This window comes from Ursus americanus, chromosome 31 (assembly GCF_024610735.1).
Source record: "Ursus americanus isolate L20-20 chromosome 31, mUrsAme1.1.p, whole genome shotgun sequence".
Classification (NCBI taxonomy): Eukaryota; Metazoa; Chordata; class Mammalia; order Carnivora; family Ursidae; genus Ursus; species Ursus americanus.
The window spans coordinates 30,664,374-30,681,745 of NC_142157.1; the positions used below are offsets into that span (position 1 = coordinate 30,664,374).

A 17,372-nucleotide genomic window follows, 5' to 3' on the forward strand; every position below is an offset into this window, starting at 1 on the left:
CCCAGTAGCCACATGTGGCTGCTGGTTACTGTATTGGACCTTGCAGGTCTAGAAAGTTCTACTGGACCTTGCTGGTCTAAAGATAATTCAAAATAGGTAAAAGGCCCTAATAATTCCCATTAGCTCTAGAATACTATCTAGTGAGTGTCCTTCCCCACCCATTTTCTTCCTAGTAAGACTTCCCTTATGCTAAAATTACTTAACCATCTCTGAATATTCTCCAAATGATAGGAGGAGGCAGAAAAGAATTAACAGGAGGGGGTGCTTATTCTTTTACATTTCTTTCAGATAAACAGGTGATCTGAAAAAAGCTCTGGTAGATTCATAGAACTTCAGATTTGAAAAGGGCCCATTGGTTGCATGTAATCAAGCTTTCAGGAGAAGTTTGAAGGAACAGAGAGGTCAAGTAATTTGCCTCAGTCACACAGCTCAATTGCGGCCTTGTTACTCTCCAAGTTACTGTAATTGTGTTGTTCAACAACTTTAGAGAGGAGAGGAGCCAATTAGAGTGGGATTAACTTTACACAGGATCACAAGTGTATTGTAAAAAGCAGGAAGTTACCCTTTAAAAACCCAGCTCTGAGCTTTCTTTTCATGTCTTTAAAAAAAAAGGTACTTTCATTAATAGAAAGTTTTACCTTTGGTCTTGAAACTAATATATATTTTAAGAATCAGAATGAAATATGCTTCTTTTTAAAAAAATAGCCTTTTTGGGGGGGGGTGAGGGTGTTGGAGGCGGGAAAAGGATTTGCTTTTCAAAATCCTGTTTCCGTTTTGTAGAGATTCTGGGCCAGTGAGATGTGCTCGCCCTACAAAGTCCATTGGAAGTAAATTTCTGTGGAGTGGTTTGCCATTCTCCTGCTTGATGTGGTTTCTCCGATAATGTTGATTTCCGTAGGCACTGCCTAGGTCCTATGCGTGGCAGAGAGTGAGCTGTGGAAGGGGGCTTCTTCTAGGAAGCTACCTCCAAGCTGTGAAGAGATCACCCCTTGTTAATGTGGGGGGATCTCCATGCTCGTTTGCACCATGTCCTGTGAATCGTACTTTCCAAATACGTCCTGCACTTGTTTCCTTCTTTTCTCCCCTGCTGTCCTAGTTCAGACCTTTGTCCACATGGTCCTGTTTCAGTCGTGTCCCTGTCTGACCGTCTGTCCAGCGTACAGCTGCCAGAGTGAGTTTTCTGGAATAGATCTGATCATTGCACTCCCTGCATCGGAATCCTGCGGTGTGTCCTCCTTCCTGCCTGCAGAGTGGAACGCAGGGTTGGAGTCCTCCCTTTGGCACACCATCCTCCTCTCCTTGGGGTTCTGCCTTGAGTCTGTTCTGCTAGCACTTTCTCTGGTTGTGCCCCCCGCCCCTCCATCCTCGTGATCATGGCCCCTGTGCCTTGCTCTCCTCTCCCTCACTGTGTCTCTAGTGTCTCCTGTCGCTGACCAGCTTGTAAGGGGTCAGTGTGTGCCCCCCAGTGGGGATGCCCTCTGTTCGGGCCGTCTGTGATACTCTCTTGGCTCCGAGTGTCCCCCCTCCTGTGTGGTTCAGCTGCTTGTCCTGCCCTCCCAGTGCTTGGTGATCTCCCCGACAGACCCTGGCAGACATCTGTGAGGGAGGCAGTGTTTTGCAGAGGGTGCCGTACCTTCCTCTGGCTGCCCTGTCATTGGTGGGCGTGGTGTCCCCGTCTAGGTGATTGGGTGATGTGCAAGCTCACGCAGACGCTTCCGTCATTGCGGGCAGGTGTGAGTTGCCGGCGGCGTGCTCTGCGCGTGTTCTCACACCAGGCGCTTGTTGGCTCTTGGGTCTCTGGTGGGATGGCCACCCTTGCTTATGCACAAGTGAGTTCTCTGCAGACGGCAGTGGCCATTGCTCCTGGATGCCGACGGCCCTGGGGACTGGTGAGTACCGCCGCCCACTGTAACATCCAGGCCTAGGGCAGGAGCGCTTGTGGGGAGCCCTGGCGGCCTGTCCCGCTCCTGTCCGGTCGGCTGCGTGTAGCCCCACGGGGAGGAGATCTCCAGAACCATGGCTCCCCACAAATTCCAAGGTCTGTGTCATAATAGGAAAAGGAAAGGAGCACTCTTGGGAGAATACAGTTCTGCCTGTCATCCTGTGCGTTATTTTAGCAAACTGATGTCTCTGGGGTAAAATTAACCAGCCTCGATGTACAAAGTGCTGGGTTGGCCAGTGCCCTCTGTTTTACAGCATCTTGGAGCCCATCTATCTGTTACAAGGGTTCCTTTACTTAATCCCTCGTTTTAAAAAAAAACAGCGCTATTTAAAGAAAAATACACTCAGTTTCTATTCAGGTGTAAGTCATGTGTGTGTGTGCCCCCCGTTTCCTTGCACCATCGGTCTTAGACGCTGCTGGAGGGCAGGGTTAGGACCGTTGTGCTTTACTTTCTCAGCCCCACGCAGCGCTCCGGCGAGCATGTGGTATTTACTGGTCCTCGATGTGACGTTTAAACAAACCCAAGAAACCATTTCAGCCATCGTCTCGCTGGTCCTGACTTCTGCTCCTCAGACCACACGGCCTCACTTTTGCTTCAGAAAATAGGATAAGCTCCTGTGCTCAGAGACTGCGGAATGAATGAAGGATAATCTCCCAGTTGGTTACGTTTGCCTGATGATTCCTCATTTTGTTTGCTTATCCGTGTACTTATCTTCGTACCAGCAAGACGCATAGGTCGCTGCGGGAAGAACCAGTCTAGACATTTCCGTGGTTCCTATTCTAAAATAGGTATTTTCTTTCTTTGTATTTTGATTGCGAAATGGCTTTTTACCCCTGCCCCCACCGTGTCTGGCATAGTATTTTATACAAACAGGGTAATAAATTCGCGCTGGGTTAAGTTCCCGTGCTGCGTACCTGGTACCTTGTCCGTCTCCTCCGGTAGAGTTTTTCTGTGTTTTTCCTCCCATTGCACAGATGACTGACACCCTTTTATGGACCTTTAATTTTGACCAGACCTCAAAATAATTTTCCAGGGAAGTAAACTGAACAGCACCAAAAAGGCTGTGTGCGTGTGTGCGTGTGTGCACGTGTGTGCGTGTGTGCACGTGTGTGCACGTGTGTGCGTGTGTGCACGTGTGTGCGTGTGTGTGTGCATGTGTGCATGGTGGTTTAAAAGGCAGTGGTATTCTTAAAAGGCATTTTTCTGTATGAGAGTGACAAAATATTCTATTTATAGGTGTAGAGGCACTATCCTTTTCTTCATCCATCCTTGCCTTTTTGCTGATTTAAACTTTCATCTACGTGTGAAATGAAAGCAGACGTTGAATGCAGGCAAGATTTAAAAGCCCCGCGTGGCTGTGTCTAACCACCAGAGCTGTCAGCGGCCGACCCTCAGGAGTGGCGTGTCTGGCTATTTCATGGGCCGTAACGTAAATGAACTAACTTGTACGTTCTGTGAGAAGCGCCTGCAGTTTTACCTGTTTTTCTACCTGTCGTATCAGAATGCAAGTGAAGAATAGCCATGCTATTATAGGAAAGGTCTAATTGGTCAGAAAGCACATTGGCAGAGGTTGATGCTTTAACTGGGTCTGGTGGCGCTTTGCTTGGGACACAGGAGACGTCTCACCGTGTGTGGGTATTTTCAGTTATCAACATTACGTGGCATCCTGCATGTTACAATGACGTGGTAGCAGCTCTGATAGGATGCTGTTATTTTGGGGGGACCTTAAAAACAAAGGAATATAATCAAGGTGCTCTGTTTTCTTTTTTTTTCTTTGTTGGTTGCTCTTAGGTAACTCTTGCAGGATGCATTAGGGGAAGAGGAGCCTTACTCACTCGGCATGGAGAGTTTGTCCGCCTGCAGCATGCAGGACCCTTCCTCCTCACCCTTGGAGAAACAGCAAAGTTCAGCGAGCGGTAATGGAGGTCTCGATTCAGGTAGGGCTTTGTTTTCTGGAGCTCTCTCTGACGTTTTGATTTAGTGACCAGTATCTTCCCCAAAATATTCAGGAAACAACGGGCCAGACATTTCCTGATCTCTCACACTGCCTGTTCCTAGGATTTGCTCTTCCATTTATAAGCATAGAACAGCTTGAAAGTTATGCAGAGTTTGGCTCAAAATTAGTATTTCCTATACTAGACGGAGACAGTAGGTTACAGTGAGGTGGCAGATCCCTTCAGAATCTCAGTGGTTAATGCAGTAAATGTTTGTCTATCATTGATGCTAGCCCTAGAAAGAGCTGGTGTGCTTTCTATGGATTCATGCCACACCATCTTTTTGTTACGGGGTAAGCAGAGCGTTGAGGGTCCTGAATCAACAGTGACTTGCTCTGGCTCCGAAGACACAGCTGTTACTTTCGCTCAGAACCTCTTGACCGGGACCACTCTCGTGTTTGCACACTGCAAGGGAGGTGGGAACCTCATCCTTGTCTCTCACATGCCCAGAGGGACAGAACAGGGGGATCTGCCCAAATAGTGATGCCACTACCTTCTCTCCTCGCCGAAACCTCAAGCACATCTTTCAGAGATGTGCCTAATGGGAAAGAAGCTTAGGTCATGTGAATCTGTGGTGAAGTTTTCCCTCCCTTCAAGGAATCTAACACCTCACCAGTCTTTGATTGAATTTTAATATTTCATCAATGAATTTATACATGGATCTTTTTCTAAATACTTACACAAGAGTCCGTTTTAAAAAGATACTTCTTTTTTTTCTTTTTTAAAGGATTGCTCTATTTGCATAACAGCAAATTAAATCAGGACAGCTTAGCTGTCTGGATCGTGAACATTTGCCCTGGTGAATTCATGTATAAGTGTTGATCCTTACTGTAGTGGGAGATTTGACCCTTATCCGAGAAGTCACGATGTTTGTCTTCATATTCTGATGACTGCTGCCAATGGCAGTATTACATACGGCTTGATACCATTGAATTTACTGCATTAACTCAAATTTGTATTTGCGAAAAATCTGGAAACCCCTGAAGTTATCATGTTAGTGTCTGCTTCCAAATCAGCCCAGTTTCCCCACCCGCCCCCTTGGGATTTTTCTGTACGTAAGCTGGAGTGAGGAAACTTCTAGAAGCAGAGCTGAGTCGTTGTCTCCCAGTGGAAGTATGGAGATTCTCTTCTGTGGAAACTCAATCCCATAGGCAGAAGGTTCCCCCTAATTCTACTCTTATTTAAGTACAAATAGGCTTTTTAAGAAAAGTCTGTCTTACGTTTGTGCATGAGATAACGTTTCCACTTTTGGTTCGCTGGGCTTTCACCGAGCCTTCGCCGAATGCACGTGCCATGTCTGTGACTGCCTCATTTTCAAAGGTGTGTTTTGAAACTGTTTAAAAACCAAACGTGTGTTGACTTTTCATTTTCTTGCACCTGCAATATATCTGTCTAGCTTAAGTAGATTTTGAAGCCCATTGGTAATAATATGGTGTCGGGAAAATTACTTGTGCTGCATTTCCTCGCGGGTAATTCCATGAATAGGGAAGTAGGAGATTTGTTTTGTCACCGGCCAGGCCGGGCTTGTCCCGAAGGCCCATCGTGTGCGCACACTTCACGGTGGCTTCCTTGCTCGTGTGTGATGGGCGGCCTGAATCATATAAGACGTGAAGATCTTTACTAGAAATGGTAGTTCTGAAGGGCTCCAAATGATCTTAACATGTACAGACATGGGCCCCGGAGCTTTTTTCCCCCTTTTGTGGCTGATTTGTCCCTTTTCCTTGGAATTTCTGTAAGCACCTCTGTGTGGAGGAGACTTGTAGATAGTGCCACGAAGAGCGACTCCTATAAAGGGGAAATAAACTTAAGGCAGGGTCTGAACCTCTGTAGAGAACAGAGGCCGACTTGTAGAAACTCATTGTCGTCTTGAACATTGAGTTTGTTAAAACTTAACTCAAGTATGAGTCGTCAGGAAGCTTATTTTCCCCTTCAGTCTGGTAATACAGAAAACTGTTCCGGTTCTGGTGTCGGTGGTAGGGGCGTCTGGTTGTGGGGCCCACTGTGACATGCTTGGGGCTGCCACGGGCTGTCTGCCCACGAGCGTTTCGGGTGAGACTCAGTGACCAGAAGAGCAGGAGAAGACACGCTTAGCTGGTTCTCCGTTGACAGAGGACAGGTACGTACGTGGTCCTGAGTTCGAACTGTATGGCAGGCACTCTCTAAGTACTTTATGTGTGTTGACTTGGTTTACCCTTCCATGACCCCACGAAATCGCTGCTTTTATTATCCTCATAGCATAGAGGAGGGAACTGGATGATATGGTGAAGTCACTTGGCTCCTGCATTGGAGCCAGGATTTCAGTTCCGGCGTCTGGAGGCTCGGAAGCAGGTGCTCTGCACACCGGGTCGTACCGCCCTTCTGTGCAGGGCAGAGTCACCTGTGTGCACGTGAGCACGCCCCCTCCACGTGCACACACATGCTTTCTGGGACGCAGGCACACCCCAGCTCCTTTCTGGTCCTTTCCTCCACTTGTGTGCTGTCCCCTCCCCACGTGTGATGGGACACAGGCCCGTCGCTCCCCAGCAGGTGGCTACGCATAGGTGCATGTTGCTCTCCTCTGCCCAGATGACGGGGCCAGCGCCTTCCGTGGTTGCTCCCGGCTGCTTTGACTTGCGTTTCCATGCCCAACCCCAAGCCACTGCGGTTCCTTGCTCAGACGATCCCTGCTCTGACTCGAAAACTTCACCGTACAGCAGTGAGCTCCGAATCTCATTAACTGCTTGTTTATTTTCCGTTTATCCTCTTTTCCTAAGGAAAGCTCAAATCCTAGTTTGACTGGCACCTCAGTCCTGTAAATGAAATGGGCACCACATGAAATGAGTCCTTCTCCCAGGAGCGTGGAGGACGTGGCTGGGATGAGCACAGATGGACGAACGGAAGGTCTCCCCAGTGGACAGGACAGACGGCGTTGTCACCGGGCGCGCAGAGAGGGCTGTGGACCAGAATTGGCTTTCTGGAACTCTCGGCTTCTCCAGCTGCCGTGATAAAAGCAAGCAAAACAATATGCTGACATGGTGATAAATAGACTCCTTGACGTTGCTTTTCCAGGCTGGCTAAATGTAATTTCCCGATGAGGTTTGTAGATAAAGTGGTGTTGCACATTTAGACCGGGCAGGCCTCTGAGTAAAGAGAATTATGCCGGGAACGCAAGCTTAAAATCTTTTTTTTTTTTTTTTTTGGTGTTAGGAATACATTAACTGGAGTCCCGCAGGCTTTTCTATTCTGGAAGGAAAGGAGTCAACAATCTCGTTAGAAAAATTCAGATTTCTTATTCTTGGTGCCAGGAGCTAGTTCTTGGTCCTCCAACATGTTCCCTGTTCAAAACAAAACAAAACAAACAAACAGAAGACCAAAAAATCTTCTGTTTAGAATAGTTATTCCCCCCCCCCCCCCCCCCGCTGGGTAATTGGGTGATCTTTGTGTGTTTTCTTTTTTCTGGAAAATCTCTCTGGCCGTCTGCATCGTCTGAATGCAGGTGACTGTCCCCCCTTCTTTGGGGCACGTCCTGCAGCCGTGAACTTGGCCCTCGGCCTGGCCTTGGCCGGCCCTTTCCGAGTGTCCTTTGTGCTGTGAGCCTGTTTAATGCACTCAATGGAACTACTTCTTAAACTTTGCGATGGTATGAACGGACTATCAGCAGTGAAAATCGCAGAGATTTAATGCCTCGCTTTCTCTTCCTGTGTATGTATGAGGAATAGCGAGCTCACGAGAAGGTCTCGTGGCAGGTTTCATTGGCTCCCAAACTGTGGATTCCCCATTCCCTTATTGGCTGTGGCCACAGACTCTGGCACTCAGCCTCGCGAAGTGAGCTCGCTTTCAGACGGTAAAATCAAAACCCAAGATTTGATTACTTAAAAAAAAAAAAAAGGTGCGTGAGCTGCTTGTTTACTCTGCTTTACACTATCAGATGCGTTGCTCACACACCTCAACTTGTAGTGTTCTTTTTCTATCTGTTAGGAAATACGCTGGTCGCATAAATAGCCTTCTGTTTTCCACAACGGGATGGCCACTAATGAGCCCGCCTGTTTTCTTTTAAAATGTGAAATTTTCTTGGTCGCGTTTCATGGTCTGTTTTCATGACATCATGGGGAAAAACGCTTCCGACTGGTGCCTGGCAGAGGAGGGAGATTGTCAAGAGTTTCCCTGATAAAATGTTTATGGGTTTAAGAGGTTTATGAATCAGCTGTAAATATTTGCTCTAGGTTTATGAGACCTCCACTCATAAACAGTGTGTGTGTTTATCTGTTGCTTATTGAAACGTCTGTAGAGAACGGGCTGTTCGGGGAACGTGTGCCTGGAGGACGTGCTATGAGTTACAGGTCAGGAAAGGCCTTGTTGTAGTGACCCTAAATTTTGTGTATGATTTTATTGTTTAAAACTACTGGTGCTGAGCACACAAGCTTTAATTTTTAAAATCCCATTCCAGGGTTGACTTTTAAGTGTTTTCTGTGGACCGTAGAATGTGGAACAGCTCTCTCTGCAGAAATGTTCTTAGGAACTCGCTGGGGAGTCACTGGGGGACCTTTCCGTCTCTTGGTGACTTGAATGAACACCTGAGCGAGCCTGAAAGCCGTCTAGCGCCTGTTTATGGCAGGAAAAGAAACATGGTTTGTAATGAATTAAAATTTGGTTTTGGGTAGAATGCTAGTAGCCTCGACTGGAATTGTATGAAGAGTGAAGAAACTTAGCGAGTGGTTTCGAAGCTGAAGCTGAAGCTGAGAAATTTAAGCCACGGTCTCACCCTCGTGGATGATTCCAAGCAGTGGAGTCATCGGTCCTTCCAGGCGTGGTGCTGAAGCTCGTCAAAGCTTTCTAGCCCCAGGCAGTGGCTGCGGCAGGCACCCCCTCCTGGTTCTGTCTCCACGCACATGCTTCTGATGCCAGGCAAGCAGTCACTCCCGAAGAGAGCCCTTCTATTTTCCGGGAGCTATTAATTCACCCAGGGGCTCTCCCAGGACCTTCTGTCTCCAAAGGCCCAGAACTGAGTTTCACGCCCACGTTGTCCCCCTGGTTGTGTCCTCCTGCAGAAGACTCTAGGCCTCTGCATACACTGTTCTCTCCAAGCTTGGCTGCTGCCTCCCGCCTTACCCCATCTCCAGTGTCTTCCAGCCGCCGGGCTTGGCTCTGGAATGCTCTCGTGCTCACCAGCACAGAAGACAGAGAAGCTGGCCCTCAGCCTGCCTTGGGTTCTCCAGGAGGAGGAACGGTGGTGGTGGTGGAATGCATATGCCCTACGCGTGATGCAAGCAGAAGGGAGACATCAGAAGGTGTCTCGGGAGAGTTCCAGCTTGAAACTGGACAGCCTGAGTTGGATTCCTGCCTCTGTGGCTGGACAGTTGGGTGGTCCCGGTGACCGCCCCCCCCAGCCTCTCTGGGCTCCCGTTAATCTCTTCTGTGAAATGGGGATGTAGTCACCATCTGTCAGGGTTCTTGGAAGGAGGGAACGGGAGATGCATGTAAAGCAGTTAGCAGAGAGCTGACATCCCGGTCTGTTATAGCTCTTAGGACACTGCCGGGACCGCGTGGTGGCTCTGTGGGGCCGGAAGTGCTTGACCTCGGGTTGGGGCGGGGGGGCAGACAGGCCTGCGGGTGGCATGGGCTGAGCGGGAGCCGGACAGGTAAGGTGTAGAGAAAGCCCCCTGAGCAACTGAGTCGTGTCCACAGATGCTTCCTGCTAGCGCATCAGAAAGCAGACCTGGTAATCGATGCCTGCAGCCTTTTGGGGAAAAGAGTTGTGGGTCGGGCCTCCGGGTCACACCCGGAGGGGTTTTCCAGACTGTGACTTCTTTCCCTGCGGGTTTGCTTCACGGTGTTTCAGCAGTGTATCTTGTTAGCTGGCCGCTGGGAGATCCGCTGACTTTTTTCAGGGAGCCATTTCCAATGGAAGGACCTAAATCCCTAGATAAAGTGGAATGTTGGGCGAAAAACAAGGGAAAGGTTTTCTCTTCAGGTAGCTTTTATTTTTCTTGCACATTTAATTGCAAACCACCTCATGGGGGTCAAAGTTGAGGAGGCTAGTTCCAAACAACGTTGATTTAAAGACATTTAAGGTAACTGCTTTTAACCTAGCATGTTCTGGCTTTCCAGAAATGATCTTCTGTCCATTTCTGAGACGATACAGAGTATCGCAAGAACATTGCTTTTCCTACTTACAATTGAAGAAATCTTTGGTAGGAAAAAGGTAGTGATAACCTGCAAGAACAGGCTTGCTTTCCTAGAGCCTCCTGTTGCTGATTCCCGGGGCTCGCCTGCCAGGGTATACCACTCCTCCATTACTAACGTGACCAAGAGCGGTATGTGTTCTTCGCCCGTGAAATAGGCTGTTGCTTGTAGAAGATACACAGGTTGGACGTCAGCATCCCTCCAGCATTATTGCAAGGAAAGAAAAGCTAAACTTTGAAGCTCTTATCCACACGTGTGGCTAGCCCTTCCTGCTCTTTGTTCTTTACGATATGATCGCCTTGCAGATAGGTTAAAATAATGTTTGCAGCTTATGAGTTCTTTCCATTGGAAACTGTGACATAATATTGTTATCCATGCTCTAAAATGAGTTATTTGGTTCTTCACGACTATGGAGATTGTTTCTTATGCACAGTCTTAAATGTTTTGAGACGTGCTTGATTGGCAGCTGGCTGGTTTCTGTCACTAAGTTGCTAGGTGACCTCCCATCCTTGAGCAAGCCTTCTGGACCTCACATAGTTTTTTCCTTGGAATAGCATCAGAGTCAGTGCTTCCTAAAGTCCCGTATGACACTAACGATCTGTGCTGTTACTTCATAATCTCTAGTCGTAGGAAGTAACGCGTGCTCAGAGGTGCTCATGCCGTCTCCACATCAAGGTGCCGCCTCAGTGCCCGATGGTTTCCTTTACCTCGTCCTCGAACCTCCCCGGAGAAGGGAGTGGCCACCGTGATGGTGGGTGATTCCAAACAAGTCCTCTAACAGGCGGCAAATATGCCTGATACAAGCCTCATGTCATTTGCCTAAGAGCGCTGAATTTTACCCTTGATTTTGCCAGCGTTTTTGAGGGAGGATTTCTTCAGTGTTCCCTTTCCTGAGTCAACACTCCACAATCAGCACGCTGAAGCGGACGGCATCAGTAGCAACCTTTTTTTTTTTTTTTTCCAAAGATTTTATTTATTTGAGAGAGAGAGCACAAGCGGCAGGAGCAGCAGAGGGAGGGGAAGAAGCAGACTCCCGCTGAGCAGGGAGCCCGACATGGGGCTCGATCCCGGGACGCTGAGATCATGACCTGAGCCGAAGGCAGACGCTTCACCAACCGAGCCCCCCCAGGATCCCCTCAGCAGCATCCTCAACGGGAGCCTTCTGCACCATTGAATTCCCTTGTCTCTTGCAATAAGGATTTCCTGCTTTTCATGGAAGGCCGGTGCCTTTCCATCCTTCACTCTGGTGTTGATCTTCTTCTGTTATTATTATTACTATTTTTTTTGTCTTTTGGCAGAAGAAGGTTCAAGCCTGGAGGAAATTGGCTTTAACTGGGGAGAGTATCTGGAAGAAACAGGTGCCAGCGCAGCTCCTCACACGTCCTTCAAGCATGTACGTAACACTCCTTGTCTTTCTCGTCTGCATTTGGCGGGGGAGGGGCGTCTGCAGGAAGATGCCGAACCTTTGGGAAGAAAAGGGAAATTGAGGCAGGATTTCTTAGAAATCGAGAGGTGAGGGGGACGTCCGTTTGCTTTCCGCAGGCAGCTGTGGGGAAGATGGGCCTCGTCCTTGTACTTGATCTTCTCCGGTCACGGGGGCTGGGCCCAGTGTGGGGCTCAGTGCATGAGGAACAGCGTGCACCTTACCCTTGTTCTGCACCCTAAGGAGCCTAAGTAGACAGACGTGGCCCTGCAAAGGGCACACAGCCCGAGACAGGTTAGCACTGATGGGAACAGAGAGCCAGCAAACTAGACAAATACACGTGATGAGTAGTGTTATCTAGGAGGGGGAATGGCTGGGTATTTTTATTTTGAATGGATATTTTCATTTCAGACTGAAAGTCTTACAGTGTAATGTTTGTGGGCAGGTGAGTGAAATTAGAGGAAATAAATGTAAATATTCAGAACACATCTGGATCAAACCAGAAGATCATTTCCATCATTAATATTTCTTTGAACAGCGTACCTAGCACGTCCAGCCAAGGGCAAGTCCGGGGAAATAAAAGGTGGAGGTTTTATCAGACTTTTGATTATGTATGAGATTTTGGTAATATATCATTAGTAAAGGAAAGACTGAATTTCCAGGACCCAAGTTCTGAGGCCTTACTATTGCTTTACTGGAAATGAAAATTTAATTCTGAGAAACATTTCCCCCCCCCACTGGGCTATCCAAGGCAAAGATTTAGCGTGAGTATGGTAAGCAAACTGGGGCACTTATCCAGCCTGTTCTTGCTTTTGGCTCTTTTGCCTCTTACGATGCTGGGATGACTTGGCTAGATCCCTTGAGGGGGTTTAGGAAAGAGATACTGATCGACAAACTTTTCCTTCCTTTCTGTACCAGGTTCTGTACTGAAGTGATCAGTATTTCTCCATGTGGAGCCGCCCTGTTCTCTTTGATCCAGTCATTGCTCCCACTTCCTTTTCAACCACAGTGTGGTTTCCTTCCTGGCACACGGTTTCCCCAGGCCTGTGCACCAGGTTTAAAGGAAAAGTAGCTTGGGCCCATGGACGAGCCACGTATGATCCCAACATCTCTGAAGCAGGTGCTCCTCACGGATGTCAGATGTGGGAGCTTTTGGGTGTTATGGCTCACGAGGCCGCAAAGCTTTCTTTTCAGAGGCGGGCTGGTGGATATTAATAGACTATAACCCTTAATTAAAAAAAGAAAAAGAAATGAGTTCTCGAAGGCTGTGCTATTCACACCGTGGCCTCTAGCCACATGGAGCAACTGAGCATTTCAGAAGCGTGCCGTGTCCGAATGGAGATGTGGTGTGAGTGTAGAAAGCTTGCTGGAGTTTGCAGGCGTCCTTGGAAAAGAACAGTGTAAAACAACTCAATATTTTTCATGTCGATTACATTTTGCAATGACAGTATTTGGGATATATTGGGTTAAATAAAATACATTACTAAGATTAATCTCATTTGTTTCACCTTTCTAATTTTTAACGTGGCTACTAGTAAACATAACATCTGGTGGGTGGCTCGGATTGTTTTTTTCTTCGTGGTGAGATTATTTTTAAGTGCCGTGTCTTTAGTAGTTCTCATCCTCTTCTGGTCTGATGTAATAATGTTTTCCCTGTGTCTCTCTTTCCCAAAGGTTGAAATCAGCCTTCAGAGCAACTTCCAGCCGGGGATGAAGTTGGAGGTGGCCAATAAGACCAACCCAGACACGTACTGGGTGGCCACGGTCATCACCACCTGCGGACAGCTGCTGCTCCTGCGGTACTGTGGGTACGGCGAGGACCGCCGGGCCGACTTCTGGTGTGACGTGGTGATCGCGGATCTCCACCCCGTGGGGTGGTGCACGCAGAACAACAAGGCCTTGATGCCCCCGGATGGTAAGCTCCCTGCATCCGGATGGCCCAGGGGCCCACATCCCGAAGCCGCGCAGTCATCGCTCATGGTGTGCATAGACACTCGAAAACCGATTTATTGGAAGGTCTGGTGCTTTATGGATTTCGGTGTTGGGAGGGCTCCAGAGTGGGGTGATCTGGGTGCATTTTTAGATGTCCGCTGAGCCTTCTGGAGACAAATCCTCAAATGGGTGTGGAGGGTAGGAGAGGAGGGCGGAGGCATGGATGCCCATGATCGAAGTCTTGTGTTCCCTTGGGAGATGGATGGTGTTGCTTTTCTTCTGCTTTTAGAGACTGGGCAATTTTTTAAAAAAGATTTTATTTATTTGAGAGAGAGAGTGTGAGCTGGAGGGAGAGGGAGAGAGAATCTGAAGCAGACTCCGTACTGAGTGCAGAGTCTGACGTGGGGCTCGATCTCACGACTGCGAAATCACGACCTGAGCTGAAACCAAGAGCTGGCTGCTTAACCAGCTGAGCCACCCAAGTGCCCCGAGACTGGGCGTTTTGAACAGTTGCATCGAGCATCTGAAACGGGCTTCTCTAATAAGTTTTCACCTGTCTTCCTGTGGGGAGACTGTCCAGGTGGGAGGCATGTAGAAAACCAAACAGATGTGGAGCAAGGACATTCCTCTCGAGGGAATTGTCAGAGCTCGTAGAGAGAAGATCCATTTAGTCGCTAGAAAACAGTGGTTCTCTCCTGGGGTGACCGTACCCCGTGTCTGGAAGCATTTCGGGTTATGATGGGGGGGTGCTGCTGGCCTCTGGTGGGAAGGCTGGGGTGCCACACAGGACAGTCCTCTGAACAGAGAATCATGGGGCTCAAGCTGCCAGTGGCACGGAGTTGGAGAAACCTGGAAGGAGCTCGACTGATCCCGTAAGTGAGAAAAGCCTCGTTTCCAAATACTTGAATTTAACACCCTGTTCTCAGTGTTTGATTCCGTGATGATGGCAGCGGTGATGCTTGAAGACTTTGGATGCTGGTGCTCAAACCTGTGTAATGTCTTCATAGTACCTGTCTGCCTGTTTTAATTTTTACTTGATATCTTTATTTCTACCTGACACGTAACGTTTCAGAGCTGAATTCTGAGGTCCTTTTAGTCCACCATATTGGTAGTTCCTTTCGCCTGGAACTTTTGGATTTGATCTTCTTTCTGAAGATCTGATATCTTGTTCTTCTGATTGGTGGGAATGGTCTGTGGCTTTCTACTACCCTGTGTCAAGAATAATTGAGAGCCTGCTAAGAGGCGGTCATGGACCCACGAACCCATGGAGCTTGAGTTGCATTTCTGTGATGTTTATAAGGACTGAATACATTGCCTGGGCCTCAGCTGACATCGTGGCCCCTGAGTGCCCCAGAAGAAAGAGAGACGGGCCCTTTGGTCCTGCTTTGGGTCATTGCACCTGTGCTCCCCATGTGCAGGCCTCCTCCCATCCCTCTGCCTCCTCCAGCGGTGAGCTCACAGGCGGCCAAGGTCAGCCCTGTCTTTGCCCACAAAGCCCCTGGTGTCCTTGGAGTTGATCACATTTGCAGCTGTGCCCCTCCCTCACTGATACTTGAAAACAAATCGAGTGACGATATACATACTGTAAAGTTCATCCCTTGAAAGTGTGCCCTTCTCTGATTTCTGGTATACTCACAACACTGCACAACTGTTGTCATTGTCTTAATTCCAGAACATTGTCATCACCCCGTAAGGGAACCCTTGAGCCCACTGACCACCACTCCGTTCTCCCATCCCCAAGGCAGTGCTGACCGCTGGTCTGCTTTGTTTCCGTGGCCTTGTTTATGGAAACACAGAATCACAGAACAGGAGGCCACTTGGGTTTGGCATCTTGAACTTGCATCCTGTCCTGGAGGCTCATCCCTGTTGTTCGCCACGTGGGTCAGGACTTCTTGCCTTTTCCTGGCTGCATACTATTCCACCGAGTGTCTGCACCGCACTGTGCTTCGGCATTGGCCGTGGGTGGGTGCAGCCGTGGTCCCCCTTCTGTGGTTTTACCCTGAACGGCAGGCTCCGAGGTGGGAAATCACTCACCTGTGTAGCCCGGCACTAACACCTGTGCCTGGCGAGTTCTCAGTAAGTGCTCGTCGACGGATTGATGCTCTGGAAGGAGGTTCTTACCTGCTTATCACACAGACGCCCTTGAAGAGGGGCATCCCTGGAGTGCCTTTCTTCCCGGCCTTTGAGTCAGGGCTGCTTGTGCCTTTGGAGCTCTGAGTGTGAGCCTTGTTTCTGGTCTCTCTGTGGAGGGAGGGGCGCTCGTGGGTGGTGCTTTGTGTCTGCGGCCCGGCCCAGTTCTGCACGCATACACGGTGGGCCGAGCGGGGTAACGTTCCTCACCATGTCCCAGGCCCGGCCTGCACTGTGTCTGTCGTAAGCGACACTTCCACGTTTCTCTTACTTCTTTACCGTCTTTACGGAGTTTTAAGTGGGCGGAACCTTGGGAACTGCAAGCACCGTGTCAGCCCATCTCTAGAACCTTTTTGTCTTGCATAACTGAAGCTTTGTACCCACTGAACAGCAGCCCCCCACTTCCCTCCCTGGAAGCCACCATTGCCCCACCCCCTTCTCCGGGTATAGTCGCTTCCCGTTCCTCACGTACCTGGACTCGTGCAGTACGTGTCCTCCTGTGACTGGCTTACTTTCCCTCAGCATCGTGGCCTCGAGGTTCGTCCGCGTGCAGCATGTCCCAGGATTTCCCTTGTTTTCCGTCCGATTTTACTGAGATCGAATGAAGCTACAGCAGTGTGTGAGTTTGGTGAACGTCCGTCCTCTCACAGAGATACGGAAAGGCACCAAAAAAAAAAATGTGTCTTCCTTGGGATGAGAGCTCTCAGGATTTATTGTCTTAAAACTTCCAAACATACCGCACAGTGTGTGAGCTGGAGTCCTCATGCTGTGCCTTCTGTCCCCTGTACGATCATAACTGGACGTTTGTCCCTCTTGGCCTCCTTCATCCAGTTACCATGCCCCCCCCCCCCCATGCACGGCCTCTGGTAACCGCACATCTCAGCTCCTTTAGTATGAGGGCTTTTGTTTCTTTTTTTGTTTTGTTTCTCTCTCTCTCTCTCTCTTTTTTTTTTTTTTTTTTGAGTCCACAGGAGTAAGATGGTACAGCGTTTGTCTTAGTCTGTCTGACTTATTTCACTTAACATAATGCCTCAGGGGCCGTCCATGTTGTTGCAATTGGTAGGATTTCCTCGTGTTCTTATGGCTGAAGAATATTCCATTGTGTGTACATACGGTGAACTTTTAGGTTGTTCCCGTGTCTTGGCTGTTGTAAATACTGCTGCTGTGAACATGGGGGTGCAGACATCTCTGTGACATAACGTCTTTGTTTCCTTTGGGTAGATCCCCAGTCACAGAATTGCCGGATCACAGGGTAGTTCTATTTTTAATTTTTTGAGGAACCGCTGTACTGTTTTCCACAGAGGCTGCAGCGATTGGCAGTCCCACCAACAGAGCGTGTGGGTTCCCCGTTCTCTGCATCCCCGCCAGCGTGCGATCCCTTGTCTGTCTGAGGATAGCCGTTCCTCAGGTGTGACGTCATACCTCCTGGTGGTCTGGACTTGCATTCCCTGGTGATCCGTGATGTGGGGAAGTACCCGTAGGTGCCCTTTGGGAAAATGTCTACTCAGAGCTGCTTCTCACTTTTTCTTTCTTTTTCTTTTTTTTATTGATGGATCATTGACACACATGTCAGAGGGAGAAGCAGACTCTCTGCTGAGCAGGGAGCCTGATGCAGGACTCGATCCCAGGACCCTGAGATCATGACCTGAGCTGAAGGCAGATGCTTAACCAACTGAGCCACCCCTTCTGCCCATTTTTACATTGGATTTTTTTTTTAAGCAATCGAATCGTATGAGTTCTATATGTATTTCTGGGATATTAAACCCTTATCAGATCCATGGTTGCAAA

General features: G+C 48.7%; 1 protein-coding gene across 5 annotated transcripts in view; it reads left to right on the forward strand.

Annotated features, from left to right (window-relative positions):
- SFMBT2 (Scm like with four mbt domains 2) overlaps positions 1-17,372 on the forward strand; it is a 220,901-nt gene that overhangs the window by 19,849 nt on the left and 183,680 nt on the right. For 4 of the 5 annotated variants that reach the window (XM_045812898.2, XM_045812897.2, XM_045812900.2 and 1 more), the window contains exons 2-4: positions 3,735-3,880; positions 11,398-11,492; positions 13,197-13,437. In XM_045812898.2, coding sequence (XP_045668854.1) covers positions 3,784-3,880; positions 11,398-11,492; positions 13,197-13,437 — 433 coding nt within the window. In that variant the 5' untranslated portion in view covers positions 3,735-3,783. The remainder of the gene's footprint in view (positions 1-3,734; positions 3,881-11,397; positions 11,493-13,196; positions 13,438-17,372) is intronic. The other variant, XM_045812901.2, reaches the window with a different exon arrangement.